Below are 15,825 nucleotides of genomic sequence, written 5' to 3'. Positions count from 1 at the left end.
TGTTTTTTTGTGTATATAAATATTAAGTAAATTAGTAATGTAAATAATACAAATAATTAAAACTTAAGTAATTAAAACCAATTGTAATTATTTATCATTTGTTATAATGTCTTATGTTTTTTTTTTTCCTTCCATCATGTTGTTGATGAATATAACTACTTTTAATTTCCATTGTTGGTGTGAACATACCCTTACATTATATATTTTTTATTATTATCTATATATTTATTTGTATTAATAAACAAATAAGCAAGCCCAGCCCAGGTGTCAAAAAGTAACGCAAAAGTAATACATTGCTTTCCATAAAAAGTAACCAAGTAATGCAATTAGTTACTTTTTTTTATTTATGATTATTATTTTTTTTTTTTTTTATGGAGTAACTTTTATGGAGTTTTGATTTTATAAATAAACAAAAGTTTATTTTTGAACAAAAACTCAATTAACAATATGCTATAGTATATATCTAAAACTATATACATATATAATTGTTAAATATATAAATATATTGCTGTTTTTTGTCCTCATGCAAATGTAGTAGATTGTAATTTGCGATTTGTGTATTAAATTGTGGTCGTTGGATATTTTCCACAACGTATCAACACTCTGTTTGTGGAAAGGTGTCTCTAGTAGATCATTCGAAGCCTGTCATCAGTCTTTAGCTGCAGAATACAGACAAAAATGTGACAAAATGCCACCACTATCCGTTCAAAAGATTGTATATAGACAGTATTCATTCATTAGAAGACCTGGGTGCCCATTATAAAAAGAAACTGAGTACACTGTAAAGCATAAATTGATGGTGGAGTAATGTTGATCGCTTCTTGAAATCTGGAAAAATGACTCTACCAGTCTTTGAGTATTGCGTCTTTTCTATGGAGGTATTTTTGATTCAAAACAACTGAACACCTGTGGCAGTGCGATTTGTAGTTGTAGAGAAAAGCCACACATGTGTATCAGTAAACTTGAAGTCACAGAGAGAAATGTTTTAAGAGTTGCAAACCTGTAGACTTTTTTTCTCTCCCACAAACACAACACAACAGTTACACCTTCTCAGATTCTTCATTGCAGGTGCACAAATCCTATTCTACAAATCACAAATTAAGAAACTCGTACGATCACATTTTTGATACAAATGCTGCAGTGAATATGGTGCAAAACGCATTTACACACCTGCATCAAGAAATGTGAAGTCGTGGAGAAATGTTGAACATCCGCAAATCAGTACGTGAATTCATTCAATGAGAGTTGCACACTTGAAGAATATTTTCTCAGAAATGTCTTGTATATTTTTCTAACACAAACACAAAGTACATAACTACAGTTGCTTGAATCTGCTGCGACGAATCTCAAACACTGTTTTTCGCTTTCAAGTGACAAGTTTTGCGCTCTCCCTTTTGCACCGAGATATTTGATTCAAAAGTGAGTTGTGCATCTGTAGAGGTAGTGGGCGGGACTGTTTAGAGATTAGAGAATTTCAGCCAATCAGAAGAGCTTTGGGTCGTTGCATGGCGCCCGAAGTAATGAGAAGGGGGAAAAACGAACTGCCATCTTCGTGATCTGCCAGTGTCAAACAGCAATAAACGTAAGTTCCTTCTTATTATATTTTTCTTCTCTAAAATCACGCACCTTTATACATTTGTCTATATTTTAAATAAACGCGCTGATCGGCTACGTTGATGCAGTGTTTCTGAGTTCGGTTAGGCTTTCTTTTTTCATGAAAGGTAACGTTAACTGTTAAGCTAGATTTCCAGTCCTGCACTGTTAACTTTGCTAACCTTCTCATATTAGTTGATACTTTCATTATATTTCATTATGTACTTATACATATTTCATTATGTAATCCTTATATTCTCTTCTGTTACCTTCTAGAAAAATGACAGAACAGCGTGGTTCTTCGCAGGTCAGTATCATATCAAGTATGTAACGTTACCTAATGTAACTAAGATTGCCTTTATGAGAATTTACCATGGTTAGAAAACTATGGGTAACAGTTATCATGTTTTTTTTTTTTGGAGGGTAGTAAGTTTTATGAGAATACCATAGTAAATTAAAGGGATGTCAGATGTCATTGCAATTGTAGGTTACTGCAAAAAGGTGTTTCATGTAATATAAAATAAATATTTACATAATTTAAGAATAGTAAGTTATGTCACCCTACGGTGCCCTGCAGTGTCCTACTAAATCATGTCTTGCAACAGACTATTTGGAAACAGACGGTCCACCCCCTTAGTTTATTTGTTAGTTTAGTTTCGCTCAATTCCTGGATACCTATGGGATCAAGATTATGTTATTTGATCATACACTCAACAACTGTAATTATGTGATTTAGGCATCAGAGATGTATCATGTGCCTATATAGTTGAGACTGTGTTATTCATGCTGTCACAAAATGTACAAGCTAACATTTTTATGAAAATGTATAAAAAAAACCACTTACATCTAAACCCCGACTTCTTTCAAAATGAACAGAACACAAACATTGAGTCAGCAGTCCGTGTGCTTCTAAACTGCATAAGAAGTGAAAGGGAAGGAACTCACACACCTCAAAACACCACTGCTCAGCCTACTGCTATTGGGCCTTCCAGCAGCAGACCTGTAAGACCAGCCACAGTGCAGCAGGAGATGCAAAGGTAAGTGATCATAACAGTGGGGGTGCTGGATTTTGGAAAAATATATAACCACAATAATTTTTGTTGTCATAATTGTATGTCACCCTTACCACTTACCATTACCCATTTGCTTTGGAAACATTCCAGTAATCACTCAGCCCTGTAGAAAAATAAGAATAGAATGTGCTGTTCTGAATTCTCTTTATTCATACTACTACGGGACTGTTTAATGCTTGAATCTGATTGGTTGAAAAATATTCTAAGGTGTGCAATTACTTTCAGGGAAACGCACAGCTAAAGTAGTTCCAGGCAGGTCTTGACCGCATTACAGTTCCATGTCACTTTGCCAAATTATTTCAGTTATTTCAAAGGTCTTTACAGCTGAATTCAGAAGTAAATTAGGTATGATTTTGTACATAAAGCACATACTCTCTCCCTCAAATGCACACACATACAGTACAGACACACACTCACACTGAAACGTATTCGCAGAGCTGCTTTGATGATTTTATCTGTAAAATAATACAGCGGCTTTAAAGCTACATGACGTTTTTTACTATCGAGGGAATATAAAAGCTGTTCTTAAAGCAGTTAAACTTATAGTTTCACTATTAGTAGAGCCGCTGCTGCCGAACACTGTTGAGAGATGCTCAGACGCTTGATCTCTCTTTCTTTCTTTCTCTCTCTATCTCCCTCTCTTATAACTGCATTAATAACTGCATTACTCTGCTATCAGTGGCTGAAGCCTCTGTTAGCTCTAAAATGTCGTTTTAGAATAAGCAATGGAAGCATGGGATTAGATAAGATAAAGAAATTAGTTCCACACACAAGCGTTTTAAGGACAAAAACCTGACAAAAATCTTGAAATGCATCATCTTCTGAACACTGTCATGATGTGTGGCAACTGTAGATATATTTGACTCCACTCTGTTGAATTATTGCATTATTCCATGCATTATTTTCTAATAATTCAATGGCTCGTCATTAATTATTACTTATTTAAAATAATAAATACTCTGTTACAGTGTGCTAACAGTTTTCTACAACAGCACTCAACACTGTTTTTTAATCATTAAAAAAAAATTTAGATTTAGATTTACACTAATAACTGCCTTTGCTTCATCTAAGATGTTTCCCCTCAATGTATTCTGGAGGCCTGAAAAGAAAAAGGAAGTCAGCTGATACTCCACGTGTATCAGTGACAAAGTTTATGGAACTGCAGTTCTGCCTGCAATCTGAAAACACAGACAAAACCCCAAAGGATGAGGCAGTGCTCTTACAGGCAGGTCTTGGAAGGAGGAACATAAACATGGCTGATAATGCGGATCACACAGAGGTAAGCCATAAATATAAGCAAAAATCCACTGTGAAAACATAGAGGTTTTTCAGCTTACTTATCAAATCCTGTGATTTATTTTGTGGTCGTTATACTGCCATTCTTTTTTTGACATCTTTGTAATGTAATGTCTTAAAATGTCTGTAAGCATGAAGAGGGATATCTGGAACAGTTGGACTGATTCCCTATCACCAGGAATGAATGAAAGGCTGGTTGTTGGAGTTATTCTGGTATCCACTTATTTTAGTACCTCAATACAGTCTTTCAGTCATTCTTGGTGTAGAGGGTTGGAAATCATTTCGATTGTTGCAAATATCACTGTACATAAAGTTAGTAAGGCAGTGACCTGCAGATTGGCAGGTGAACATGATGTTTCATGTTCCTGTTTCATGTCTGTCATGTGATCATATAAAATCATATAATGCCATTTGTTCCCTTGTTTGATGTCATGTTGTCATTGTTTCATTGTTCACAGGTTTGCCTTGTCTTGTCATTAGTCTTGTGTGTATTTAAGCCCTCATGTTTGCCATGTGTCTTTGTCAAATTTTCTTTCACGGTTGTTAAGTGTCCATGTCCATTTCATGCTTTTGTTCTATGTTTGATCTTGTTGATCTTGTCATGTTTGTACATAAACTGCACTTGGGTTCTCTCTACAATTTGCCTTCAGTGGCATACATTACAACTACTTCCTCAGTTTAGCTAACACATAAAAACATCATCATAAAGATACTAAATCTGGACTATATGCTATTGATGATATTGATTATATTCTAACAGATGCCACAGTTGTTTCATATGATTGAAAAGATGTCGGAACAGCAGGAGTTGTCACCAAGTCCATATGTATGAAAATCCTGGAGATCCATTGAGAATCTAATATTTACATTTACTAAAAATTACTTCTACTATCTCTTCCTGCCAATTATCAATATTGCTGTCAATCATATATGTCTGACATAATAACTAGACTATGAGATAATCTACCATATACAACTGTTGTGGATTGTTTTCCCTAAAGCTTATTTTCTAGCGTCTGCAAATCGACACTTAATAACCTTTATACTCAAGCTCTTTGTGTCTTCCGTCAACAACCGGCCGAGTCTCCTACCACTAATTTATTTGCTTCTCTAAAACTGACCTGCTGCACAGCAGAAAGTAACGGACAAACGTAAACAAATGTCCTTCCAAATGCTTTAATTTAAGACCAGGAGTTCTAGAGCAGTTCTCAGAGAATCTCCCAAAATAAGAAAGGCCGGAGGCTCTCAGACAATTTCCATTGAACATCCCGCCATACACAAAAATACAATAGTTTTTATAGTATTGAGGTATGGCAAACATGTCATCCTGCATTACATAATCTCCCCACTATTTGATTGGTTTTTCATATGCAAATCCCTCTGTTACTGGGTAAAGCAAACTTTGTTTTAATAATGACTTAATTTGTTAATCTCAAGATTCGAACAGAAACTTTTTCCAAATGATGTTATTTATACACAAATATGCACACACTCAAAGTCATGAGTTGACATAGAAAGGTACACATACTTTCAGACTAAGAACGTTGTAGTACATGGTGTTTCAAAGTGTTAGAGGTTAAATAAGGTTAAATGTTAGAAAAATGGTTAGTTTAATATACTTTAACATTTTCCAACACACAGCTGAGGACCTTAATTTATTTTCATAATGACAGCAGTGCACATTTATTCCAGATAAGTCGAGTACTGCTGGAAGAATTTCCCAAAATGAGAGATTTGCGTGGTGGTTGGCTGCTTACAAAAGCTTCTGGTGAGTTTTCCATTGTTATAAAAAAAAATCCAGACCTGTTAAGTAGCTATCTAAACATTTTATATATGAGATATATATAACAGAATTTTTCATTTTGTGTTAAATTTTAATGTATGGTGGTAATTTTATCTTATGTAATAAGATATTATATCACTCAAAGGAAGAAAAAGCCATTTGATGAACTACTAAAATGATTTATGTTTTTTTAAAGGGGGCAGTGGGCGAAGAAAGACTACTCCATTGCCCCAGGGAACTGAAGGGTACACTGCAAAAGTTCTGAAGTCCTCATCAAACAATGGGAAAAATGTAATATATATTGTACCTCTTCAAGAAAAAATAGATACTACCCCACTGCCATATGATGCTGAAGAGTTTGAAAGAATGCCAAAAAACACATGCATGACTTGTGGCAAACTGATTCCTCTGCCCCTGATCCAGTTCCACACTGAGTCCTGTGGAGATAAAGTAAGTTATCTTGTAAATTTTTGTTGTTTTAAAAGACATATAAAAAAGAAACTTCCTCAGCCATGATTTGATAGAATCATTTTAGTTTAATTCAGTTTTCAGCTGACAAGTGAATTGTTATTTAGTGTTGATTTGTTTTATTTTCAAAGAAACATGACACTGAAGAAGAAACAGAACAGACAGCTGAACAGGATTCAGATCTTATTTGTGTGGTAAGCCATCAATTATGCTTCAGGGTAATATTAAAGCTGCATTTCAGACCAAATACTCAGACTGATATCACAGAAATCTGTATATTTTATTCTTCAGTTAAAATGCCACTGTAGTATTTTCTGGTTTGTTTATTTATATGCCTCGTTATTACAACTTGGCCCTTAGGACTCCTGTCCAATTTGTGGAAAGCAGTTTCCTGCAGAGATTGTTGCCTACCATGCAAGTTCATGTGGGGAAAGGTATTGCAAGCATGATGAAAAAAAAGAAAACAACAATAGTGCCAATACTGTTAGATCAATTGATTAAAATGATCAGTTTGATCTTTTAGTTTGTTTAGTGAAAAGCAAAAAAAATAGATAAAATTTGTTGAAAAAATTAAAGAATTTAAACCTCACAATATTACAAATGATTAAAATAAGATCATTCTTTAATCTTGTGTAAAGTCAGGCTTATACTAAATTAAAGTAACACTAAGGAAGATTTTTATCTTAAAATAATAAAAACATTATTTTTTAAACAACGTTTCCAAAATCGTTTCAGTGGTTCATCAAGTCGTAACAGGGTGAAAGGAACTTATGCCTCCACTTTGCGGTCCTTAATCTGCTATAATCGCATTATGTAAGATTGTCAGATCGGGTCACGTTTCTGTAGTTATGAGACACAAAAAAAAATACAAATTTGACTTGCTTTACATCAAATGTTATAATAGCCATTATTTAGTTTTTCATCGTTTCTGATGTCGTCATACATCATACTTTCCTTAAAATCATGCATCATACTCTACCTTGTCTGTGGACATCTTTCATTCCAAAGCCAGTACTGGATAAACAGCGATCGTGCCATGCGATGGTAGGCTTCGGTAGGCTAAACTATATACAACTGTAATGGACAACTCCGCTTATAACCTGTAGGGCGATCACAGATGAAAAGTTCCTTGGTGTTGCTTTAATGTAAAAGTCCACACTATAGACTGCAATGAGCTGTGATACTAAGACTACTGTATATAAACTTTTCTTGTTATAGTGTGTACATGTGTTTATATTCATGTTAAGTTTTGCAGAGATTTTCCCTACATCCACACTGCCTGACTCTGAAATTGTGCAAGTGGTCTCTGAAAGCAGCGCTGGTGCCTCTTTCTCTGTCAGCTCAACACTTCACACGAGACCTAGTACATCATTTACACTTCCACCAGAGGATATGCCATTAGGGTCCAGACCTGCAGAAATTGATGATTTTGGTTAGTGTTGATTTATTCATTTGTTTAAATAAGTTAACTTAATAAAATTTTTCATTATTGTGAAAGATGCTTTTATTGGAAAATCTAATTTTAAATTCCAAATCTGCAATGAAGACATTGCAACATGTTTGTGTCAGCCTGGTCCACATTTCTTAGATACTGTACTCTTTTATTTGACTATTGCACATGGACAAGTGTGGACCGTGTAGCCATACAGACTGTGTTGCTTAGTGTATGAGTCTGTGTGGTCTACAGTACATTTACTCATGCAACTTTATTGACTCAAGTATAACGAATGTGCATGGAATGCAAACCACGTTGATTCAGACCACTTGGTACAGGTAGGGCATAAGTTAAAATCATGGATTGTAACTTTAAACAACTTTTCTGTTTTCATTTCCAGCTTGGAAAAGCATTGTCAGCCTAGAACTGGCAGCAGATCATTACAGAAGACAGTGGCTGCAAAAAAAAGAAGATGAGCCAACCCTTAAAATTAAAATAGACATCGGAGAAGATGTAGAGGAGCAAGAGGGCACAATCCTCAACTTTTACAAGGCTCCATACATTGACTGGGCCAGACCATTCCAAGCTAAACTACAGGGTACAAATTGACAGACATATGATGTATACCTTATTGTTTTGATTACATGTAAAGAAAACATTGATAAAAAATAGATCATAATTTTTGTGCTGCATAGTAGTGTAAACTTTTCTTTTTTTAGGAGATATGGCTATTGGGGATGGTGTGAATCGACACTTTTTAAGTATGGTAATGCAGAAGTTGCAACATGGTTTCACTATTGATTTTGGTAAGTTCACTGGACAATTCTGCTATCTGGCATAAAAAAAAAAGATTAATATGGCTAAATGAAGTTATTAAATATTTTTACAAATTGAGATGCACATTAGATTTATTTTCTGTGTGTTCACACTTGGCACGTTTGATTCAATTCAAATGAACCCAGGTACAATTGGTCTGTTAGTGTGTTTCATTTGAATAAGTGAATGCTGCTACGTGAACCCTGGTGCAACCAAACAAGCAGACCAAGTCGCTGAAAAAATGGTCTCGGTCCACTTCAAACTATTTTGGTGTGGTTCGAATTAAATATGAATGCAAAAGAAGTTACAAGATGTGACCCTAAAAAGTACATTTTTTATTTTTTGGTCCAGACAAAGCAAACCGAAATACAAGTGCAAACACACCCTTGATTTAACATCAGAGCAAATCAAAACATTACATTGCTTTATGTTAATGGATAAAAATACATTTCAATTAAGACAATATTTTAGATGCAGTTTTTTTACTTTATATCATCTTTACAGTATATAATATTTATATTATTCATTCCAGATTCATTGTATACATTTAAACTAGGGATTGTCAAATAAAATCTATGATAAAATCAATAAAAATCTTGCTGTATAAATCAAATGTTAATGTGTTTCACGGTTTCCCTTTAGGACATGCATGCGGCACTTTGCTGTTTGAGGGCCAACCAGACCATTTAATTCCTTCTACCTCCCAGGTTTTGGCACAAAACGAATTATTTATTGTGGCAGGGAGAATTGTAGGCCATTCTTTTCTCCATGGGGGCCCTCGTCTGGCTGGTCTAAGTCCAGCAGTGCTTCATGTGATGTTGGGTGGAACACCCCAGACAGCCACAATCACACTAGATGATGTGGCTGATTTGGACATCAAGGAGACCATCAGACCGGTATGTACCAATAAGTGCAATGCAATCAATTAGGGACAGTTTCTGATGTTTACTCAGTACTCCAGTGAATAGCATTTAAATGTAAAAAAGTGTATGTGAAAGTGTATATTGTCAGCTTTAATTTTACTAATATCCATATAAGGTGAACTGTGTAGTATTGGCATCTTATTTTATAAAAAGTGAACATGTTTAAATATTTAAATATGACTACTATCTTAAATGCTACAGTTAAATCTAACTAGTTAAAAATGGTTTGAAATTTCTTCAGATTGGATTGAAAATTTTAGTTTTTCATACAAACAACTTTGCTAAACATCAGCCATCAGAAAATTGTCCACTTACCGGTACTTTTGAACAGTGTAAACTGAGTGAATGTTTTAAGGTTAAATTTTTTTGACACAGTTCATCGGGTATGAATGTAAATACTTTTAAATGAAAGCTTGACCAGTCTCTTCTACTGAGAATGTCAAATACTCTATGCTGTATTTCATAAGCCAAAACAAAAGTTGTATCATTGTGAAAATAATTTAACCTGCACTGTATTTAGAAGTGGTACATACTGTACGATTAAGATGTAATTGTGATGGTTCTCTTATCTTTATTTGAAAGCTTTATAAAGATGAAGAATCCAAGAACCAATGCAGTGGACTCACAGAGGATCAGAGGGCAGCTGTAAATGAATTGGCACTGGCATGGGATCTCCCTGTGTTAACAGAAACCAACAGAACTTGGCTTCTTCATAATCTGCTTCAACATGCAGTAAGCCTAAAATTCCAGCAACAACAAAAAAACATGTCCCTTCTAACAGTCGACATGTATATTTTAGACATGCTTTTTTCTTTTATTTTAATGTACACTCCTGGTTAATTTTCCATATCTTGTTGTAATTGGAGTTTGTCATAGTTATGGTTGGTATGGTACGTTGTCTTGGTAGGTAAAAGACTATTCTCATATTTTTAGGTGCTTGGACGAAACTCGCGGCAGCTAAAGCAGTTCAAACAGGGATTGAAGGAATCCTTGATCCTGCCACTTTTTGAATCCCGACCTGACACAGTGTCATCGGTTTTTCCACGTCAGTCAATGGCTGACTGCAGTGCTGAGGTATTACTTTTTTTCCCAACAGTAATTTCTATCTAAAAAGTGCCATCTGACAGTTTGAAACTGTGGTATGTATATTGGAATCAATGAATACTTTTGTTGTTGTTCTTGCGGCAGTCTGAAAGCCCAAATAAATGTGAGACATAAGTTACAAAAAAAGAAAGTGGTAAAAGAATGTTTAGTTGTCATGATCGTCTCTTTTTCTTGCTTAGGTTATTCTAAACAATATCAAATGGCCTGAGGATGGAGGGGTGGCGGATGATGACGACAGTGGGTATTCGGTTGAATCCAAATGCAGAATAATGGGGTACCTGCGTCAGTTTATGAGAACAGGTAAATTGCAAGTCCATCTACTGGTTTCCAATTTTAGTCTCAACTCCCCACCCCCCACACACACAATTAGGCTTTTTTTTAAATGTACCTTATGGAGGACCTTAAGTTATCATGGTTCATTAAAAAAATTATCTGTATTGTGATTTAGAATAAACTTTGTCATGAACAATATCTCATTGTCAGTGGCTTATTGCCACGTTTTGAGAAGGTGCTTTGCCTTTTTCTGTACAACGCATGGAGAAAAATAAAATAATTATAAATTCGGTCCCTGTGCCATGCTGAGAACTTGAGCAGAGGATGTAATAAACTGACATAAATGTTTTGTCCTACTTGTTAAGTCACAATTTATACAAATAATTTATAGTTATTTATGCAAACATGGCAAGACACCATAGGAAAACATGGACACTATAGACCTTTAACCTTAAAGGTTTTTTTTTCACATACCGCAAACATCTCCTCCCAATCGATAGCTGCCTGTCCCCTGAACACACTGTAAAGAAACACCGTCTCTGTAGACTGCACACGCTCCACAAACTGCAGCAAAAACAAAATGAGCAACAAAAAGATTGACCCTCAGCACGAAACATAAACTGTTCCAGCCAATAACCGACAAGAATGATGTAGGGGTCAAGTTTGGGGGGTTATTGCGCAGATTAGGAGGAGCGAGTGTCTAGCTAGCCTCTGTTTTGTTTGATAATAATTCAAACATAAACAAGAGGTTACGGCAACCGCTTATAGCACCTTTAACATGCTTGCAAAAAAATAAAAGAATACCAGTAACATTTAAGGTTAGAGAATCAGTTTTCAATCCTTTTAGAATCCTTGTCTTATGCTTTGGCTCTTTGAATTTTCAGTGTCCCAAGAGCAACTTAAACAACTGGTCAAGTTTTGGGTAGGATGGAAGATACCCATGGACAACATGAAAGTGGAGGTGGTTAAGCGGAGTACCCAAGCGGAGTACCCAACCTCATCCACCTGCTTCCGCACCCTTCGCTTGCCTGGTTACTATAACAGCTACAGTGAGTTTAGTATACATTTAGAAAACTGCATTGCCACAAATGACACTGGATTTGGATTGTTGTAGTCGAATGTGGAAAGAATTCACAAGTTGCAGGTCTGAATTCACAAGTTATCTAATTTAATTTGGTTTTCTATTAAATGTTAGCTTAAAGGGATTGTTTGGAACAAAATCAACCTAGGGTCATTTGCACCATGGCATCGAACCAAACAACCCCCAGAAGCCTTTTTATCTCTTTGTTGAACAATATAAAAATTAGAACTTATTTAGAAGTATCAGCCCCATGTGCAGGCGCTAACAGTTCCATGTTTTCATCTCGTAAATTACTAAACAAATAATTTCCAGAATGGTACCAAATTTCTACAGTTGTAGAAATAGGTTATGTACTCATTAAACAAACCATTGGAAAGTTTGTAAGTACATAAGGAGTTTATTTAAATAACACCTGCCTGACGGGGAATGCTACTGCTAACGCGGATGTTGACGTAAAAGTCCTGACATAAAGCGATGCATAAGGATGTGGTGTAACGACTAATTATTTTTTCCAAAGTGTTGCCAGCTTATGCATCGGTTTCTGCCAGGACGTTAACGTTCTTTTCTCAACTCAATAAAGTGACGTCCACATCTGCGTTAGCAGTAGCATTTGCCATCAGGCAAGTGTTATTTAAATAAACTCCTAATTTACTTAAAAATGTTCCAATGCTTTGTTTTATGAGTACAGAACTTATTTGTACTACTGTAGAAGTTTGGTACCATTCTGGTAAAAAGGCTTCAGCGGGGGGATGGCTCAATGTGATGGTGCAAATGATCCTATGTTGATTTTAATCCAAATCATCCCTTTAATAAAAAGCTAATACTTAGCTTTTCTAAAAAGAAAAAAATCTAAACATTGTTTATCAGTTATCAGGACTGATCAGGTACATAGTAATCAATGTTCTGAGATGTTGAAATGTTTGCTTTTATTGAAGCAGTAAGAGTTGTATTTGACAATTGTACAAATGCGTTCACAATAAACGTTGGAGAAAAAAAAATCATACAGTTGTGTTTATTTGATTAGATGGGGAATTAGTTCATGATGGCCCTACACATAGCCAATGTTTTGCAAATAGTCCAGTGCAGCTAAATATTTATCAACCCCCATGCATGTTGAGGGTTCCATTGGGTCCACAGCAACACTAAGTCCAGTCAGGTCATCAGGACTCAAAGGACAGTCACTCTCAGGGACATGGACACCACAGTTGGGATCACAGGGTATAAGACCACTACTTTCCCAGTCAATCATAGGGATGTGCAAATCCTGTAAGATAAAGTCATTACTTCTACTAACACAGATGCATGGTGTTTTTGATTATAATTCACAAATATTGACCTCATTGTACTCTTCGGAATTGTGCTGTAGACCCATGTGCCAAAGTTGATTCGGAGTGTGATTTCTCTCAGTTGAAAGGGGGTGGTTGTCCCAGCCATCTCTGAATACATCAAGCTGGGCTTGAAGTCGTGGAATAAAAACATACTGGCAGCAGAAGAGATGAAGACTACTGGACAGGTCAAGGAGACCATCCCCCTCCAGCTGGTGCAGAAGACTGTAGAAGCGGCATGTGACTGCCGTGAACACATCTCGCCAGAGACGTTCAATTCTGTTAAAAGCACAAATTTATTTCAGCATTTAGAATATTATTATATGTCCAGAAACAAGTTACTCCACCTGAATAATAACTAGCATGTCAATAAAAGAAAACAAGACAATAACAATAAATGAAGAACTATAGTTTGCATTATAATAGTACAGTTAAATATATATTTAAAATATTTATTACAAAGAAATACTGTACTCATAATAATGGATACCTCTGATTATGTACACTTTTGCCCGCAATGAAGCTGTTTCTCCCGGGTCCTCGGATGGAGAACATAAGTCGAGCGACATCAACATTTTCCACCCCGTGGTCACCACGAACCCTTGAAGTAAATATGCCAGAATTTAAAACTGCATAATTTTTTACAATTCATATAATGGACGACTTTAATATTCTTTAATAAGACAAGATAATATGCCATTCATACAAAGTACAATTAGTTGTATAGTTAAGAGTAAAATATAAATTTAACAATAAGTATCACCTTTCTGGTAAGCCAAATCTCACAACAACTTCATTGAAGAAGGCAAGGGTTGTGGAGGCCTTGTTGTTATTGGCCACACCAAGATACATGATCTACAGTAATAAAACAAAATAAATCATACACAAAATCAAACATTTTAATTTAGGTAAATATGATAACATTACTTTCAGCTATAAGTACATTTCTAATTAATACCTAAAAGTGTCTATTGAAATAATAAAATAATTTTTTTTAGCGTTAACAAACCACTTTTTAATTAATTGTTAATACTTTAAATAAAGACTTGTTTGATTATCATAACCTTCCTGGAGAAGCCATCAATTCCGCCAAATATCACCATATTGTACCTAGATTGAACAAGTAAAAAAATGTGTATAACAATCTATCACCTTAATTTACACATTGTGAACAAGCAACAGATTTGTTTGAAAAACATTACTAACCTAATAAGTTTGTGGTTTGTATCGATATGCATCAGCGACCTGGGGCCTGGGACAGAGTATGTCCTGCGTACCACACACCGCAACTCTGACATTCTGGTTACAATCCCTACAGTGTCAACTCTGTGCATTGATGCACGAACCCTCTGCCACTGCAGTCGATGTCCCTGTGCCCGCAGCAGTCCCAACATCATTCGGTACCCGGCGTGTGGGTTGCTGGAGTGAATGTCTGACACCAGGATGTCAAGTTGATCATCTGTTAAGTCGCTGTACAGATTCCTCACAGAAAATCCCCAATCATTCATACGTCTCTGCAGTGTCGACCTAGAAACCCCTACAAAATTGGCAATGCACCTCACAGATAGGCCCATATTAAGTAGCTCAGACACATATTCATGGGATATTAGAACTCTGGGGCGTCCACTGTTTCCCCTTTCCAGGGTAACTGTTATACTTGTTTCCTGTTCATTTTGTACAGAGACCAGGCGATGCACCTCAGTAAGGGCATTAGACACTGCTTGAGGGATCTGAATCTGGGTTGACACTGCACTGAGTACAACAAGCTCCTGTGAACATACAAACTCCAAATAGTCTAGGTCCAGAGGGGCACGATCAAGGCAACTTGATAGTCTGATGTAGAGCCTGTCCAATAAATGACCAAGCAGCATTTCCTACAGAGAACACATATATAATGTTACAAAACCAGTTCAAAGAAATACTTCCAATGTTAACTGGACTATGAGAAAAAATATTATAAAACATGAGTCAGGTCAAGTCACCTTAATTTACAAAGCGCTTTTAACAATATGAATAGTTTCAAAGCAGATTTATAGGGATAAGAGAAAATTACATCAACAGAGAGTTTTGGCTTTACATAAGCACTAGGATTAAGTTATTGTCCAGCTAAAGTTAGTTTTTTTATTCACTCCCTTTGCGAAGATCATTACCGTAGTTATTAACTTAGGGGCCGCTACAACCGTGAGCAACCAATGAAGCACTATTTCCCACAAACCAAGCGAGCGAGTTTGAATGAGAGATGATGTTTACATCTTTATTATTAAAGTGAAAGTGACGTGACACACAGCCATATGGTGACCCATACTCGGAATTAATGCTCTGCTTTTAACCCATCCAAAGTGCACACACACGAGTCACGAGTTTCTTAATTTGTGATTTGTAGAATAGGATTTGTGCACCTGCAATGAAGAATCTGAGAAGGTGTAACTGTTGTGTTGTGTTTGTGGGAGAGAAAAAAAGTCTACAGGTTTGCAACTCTTAAAACATTTCTCTCTGTGACTTCAAGTTTACTGATACACATGTGTGGCTTTTCTCTACAACTACAAATCGCACTGCCACAGGTGTTCTGTTATTTTGAGTCAAAAATAACTTCATACTTTTCCCCTTGGCGACAAGCCTCATGTGTTTGTCCCATTAAAACAGTCACCAAAGCCA

General features: G+C 35.8%; 3 protein-coding genes and 1 long non-coding RNA gene across 4 annotated transcripts; 3 read left to right on the top strand and 1 right to left on the bottom strand.

Annotated features, from left to right (window-relative positions):
• Positions 1 to 895: 895 nt before the first annotated feature.
• Positions 896 to 6,308, top strand: LOC127942487 (uncharacterized). The gene is made up of 6 exons (XM_052538204.1): positions 896 to 1,900; positions 2,470 to 2,630; positions 3,738 to 3,945; positions 5,655 to 5,730; positions 5,942 to 6,195; positions 6,291 to 6,308. The coding sequence occupies exons 1-6, from the start codon at positions 1,874 to 1,876 to the stop codon at positions 6,306 to 6,308; spliced, it is 744 nt and encodes a 247-aa protein (XP_052394164.1). The 5' UTR covers positions 896 to 1,873.
• A 33-nt stretch (positions 6,309 to 6,341) lies between these two features.
• LOC127942658 (uncharacterized) lies at positions 6,342 to 7,623 on the top strand. The gene is made up of 3 exons (XR_008149369.1): positions 6,342 to 6,407; positions 6,574 to 6,647; positions 7,461 to 7,623. It is a non-coding gene; the product is annotated as an uncharacterized LOC127942658 (long non-coding RNA).
• Positions 7,624 to 7,831: 208 nt separating this feature from the next.
• LOC127942485 (uncharacterized) lies at positions 7,832 to 11,964 on the top strand. The gene is made up of 9 exons (XM_052538203.1): positions 7,832 to 7,850; positions 8,049 to 8,246; positions 8,368 to 8,454; positions 9,107 to 9,360; positions 9,970 to 10,119; positions 10,321 to 10,461; positions 10,671 to 10,791; positions 11,649 to 11,813; positions 11,960 to 11,964. Exons 1-9 carry the CDS (start codon positions 7,832 to 7,834, stop codon positions 11,962 to 11,964), a joined length of 1,140 nt encoding a protein of 379 aa, XP_052394163.1.
• Positions 11,965 to 12,761: 797 nt separating this feature from the next.
• Positions 12,762 to 15,299, bottom strand: LOC127943378 (uncharacterized). Its single transcript, XM_052539829.1, has 6 exons — positions 14,377 to 15,299; positions 14,235 to 14,280; positions 13,934 to 14,025; positions 13,661 to 13,771; positions 13,182 to 13,449; positions 12,762 to 13,109 (listed from the first exon to the last, which is right to left on the bottom strand). Exons 1-6 carry the CDS (start codon positions 15,039 to 15,041, stop codon positions 12,894 to 12,896), a joined length of 1,398 nt encoding a protein of 465 aa, XP_052395789.1. The 5' UTR covers positions 15,042 to 15,299; the 3' UTR covers positions 12,762 to 12,893.
• Between the last annotated feature and the right edge of the window lie 526 nt (positions 15,300 to 15,825).

This window comes from Carassius gibelio, chromosome A22 (genome assembly GCF_023724105.1).
Source record: "Carassius gibelio isolate Cgi1373 ecotype wild population from Czech Republic chromosome A22, carGib1.2-hapl.c, whole genome shotgun sequence".
In the NCBI taxonomy this organism is placed as follows: domain Eukaryota; kingdom Metazoa; phylum Chordata; class Actinopteri; order Cypriniformes; family Cyprinidae; genus Carassius; species Carassius gibelio.
Note: the sequence above shows the minus strand (reverse complement) of the source record. Positions and strands in the feature narration are given on the sequence as shown.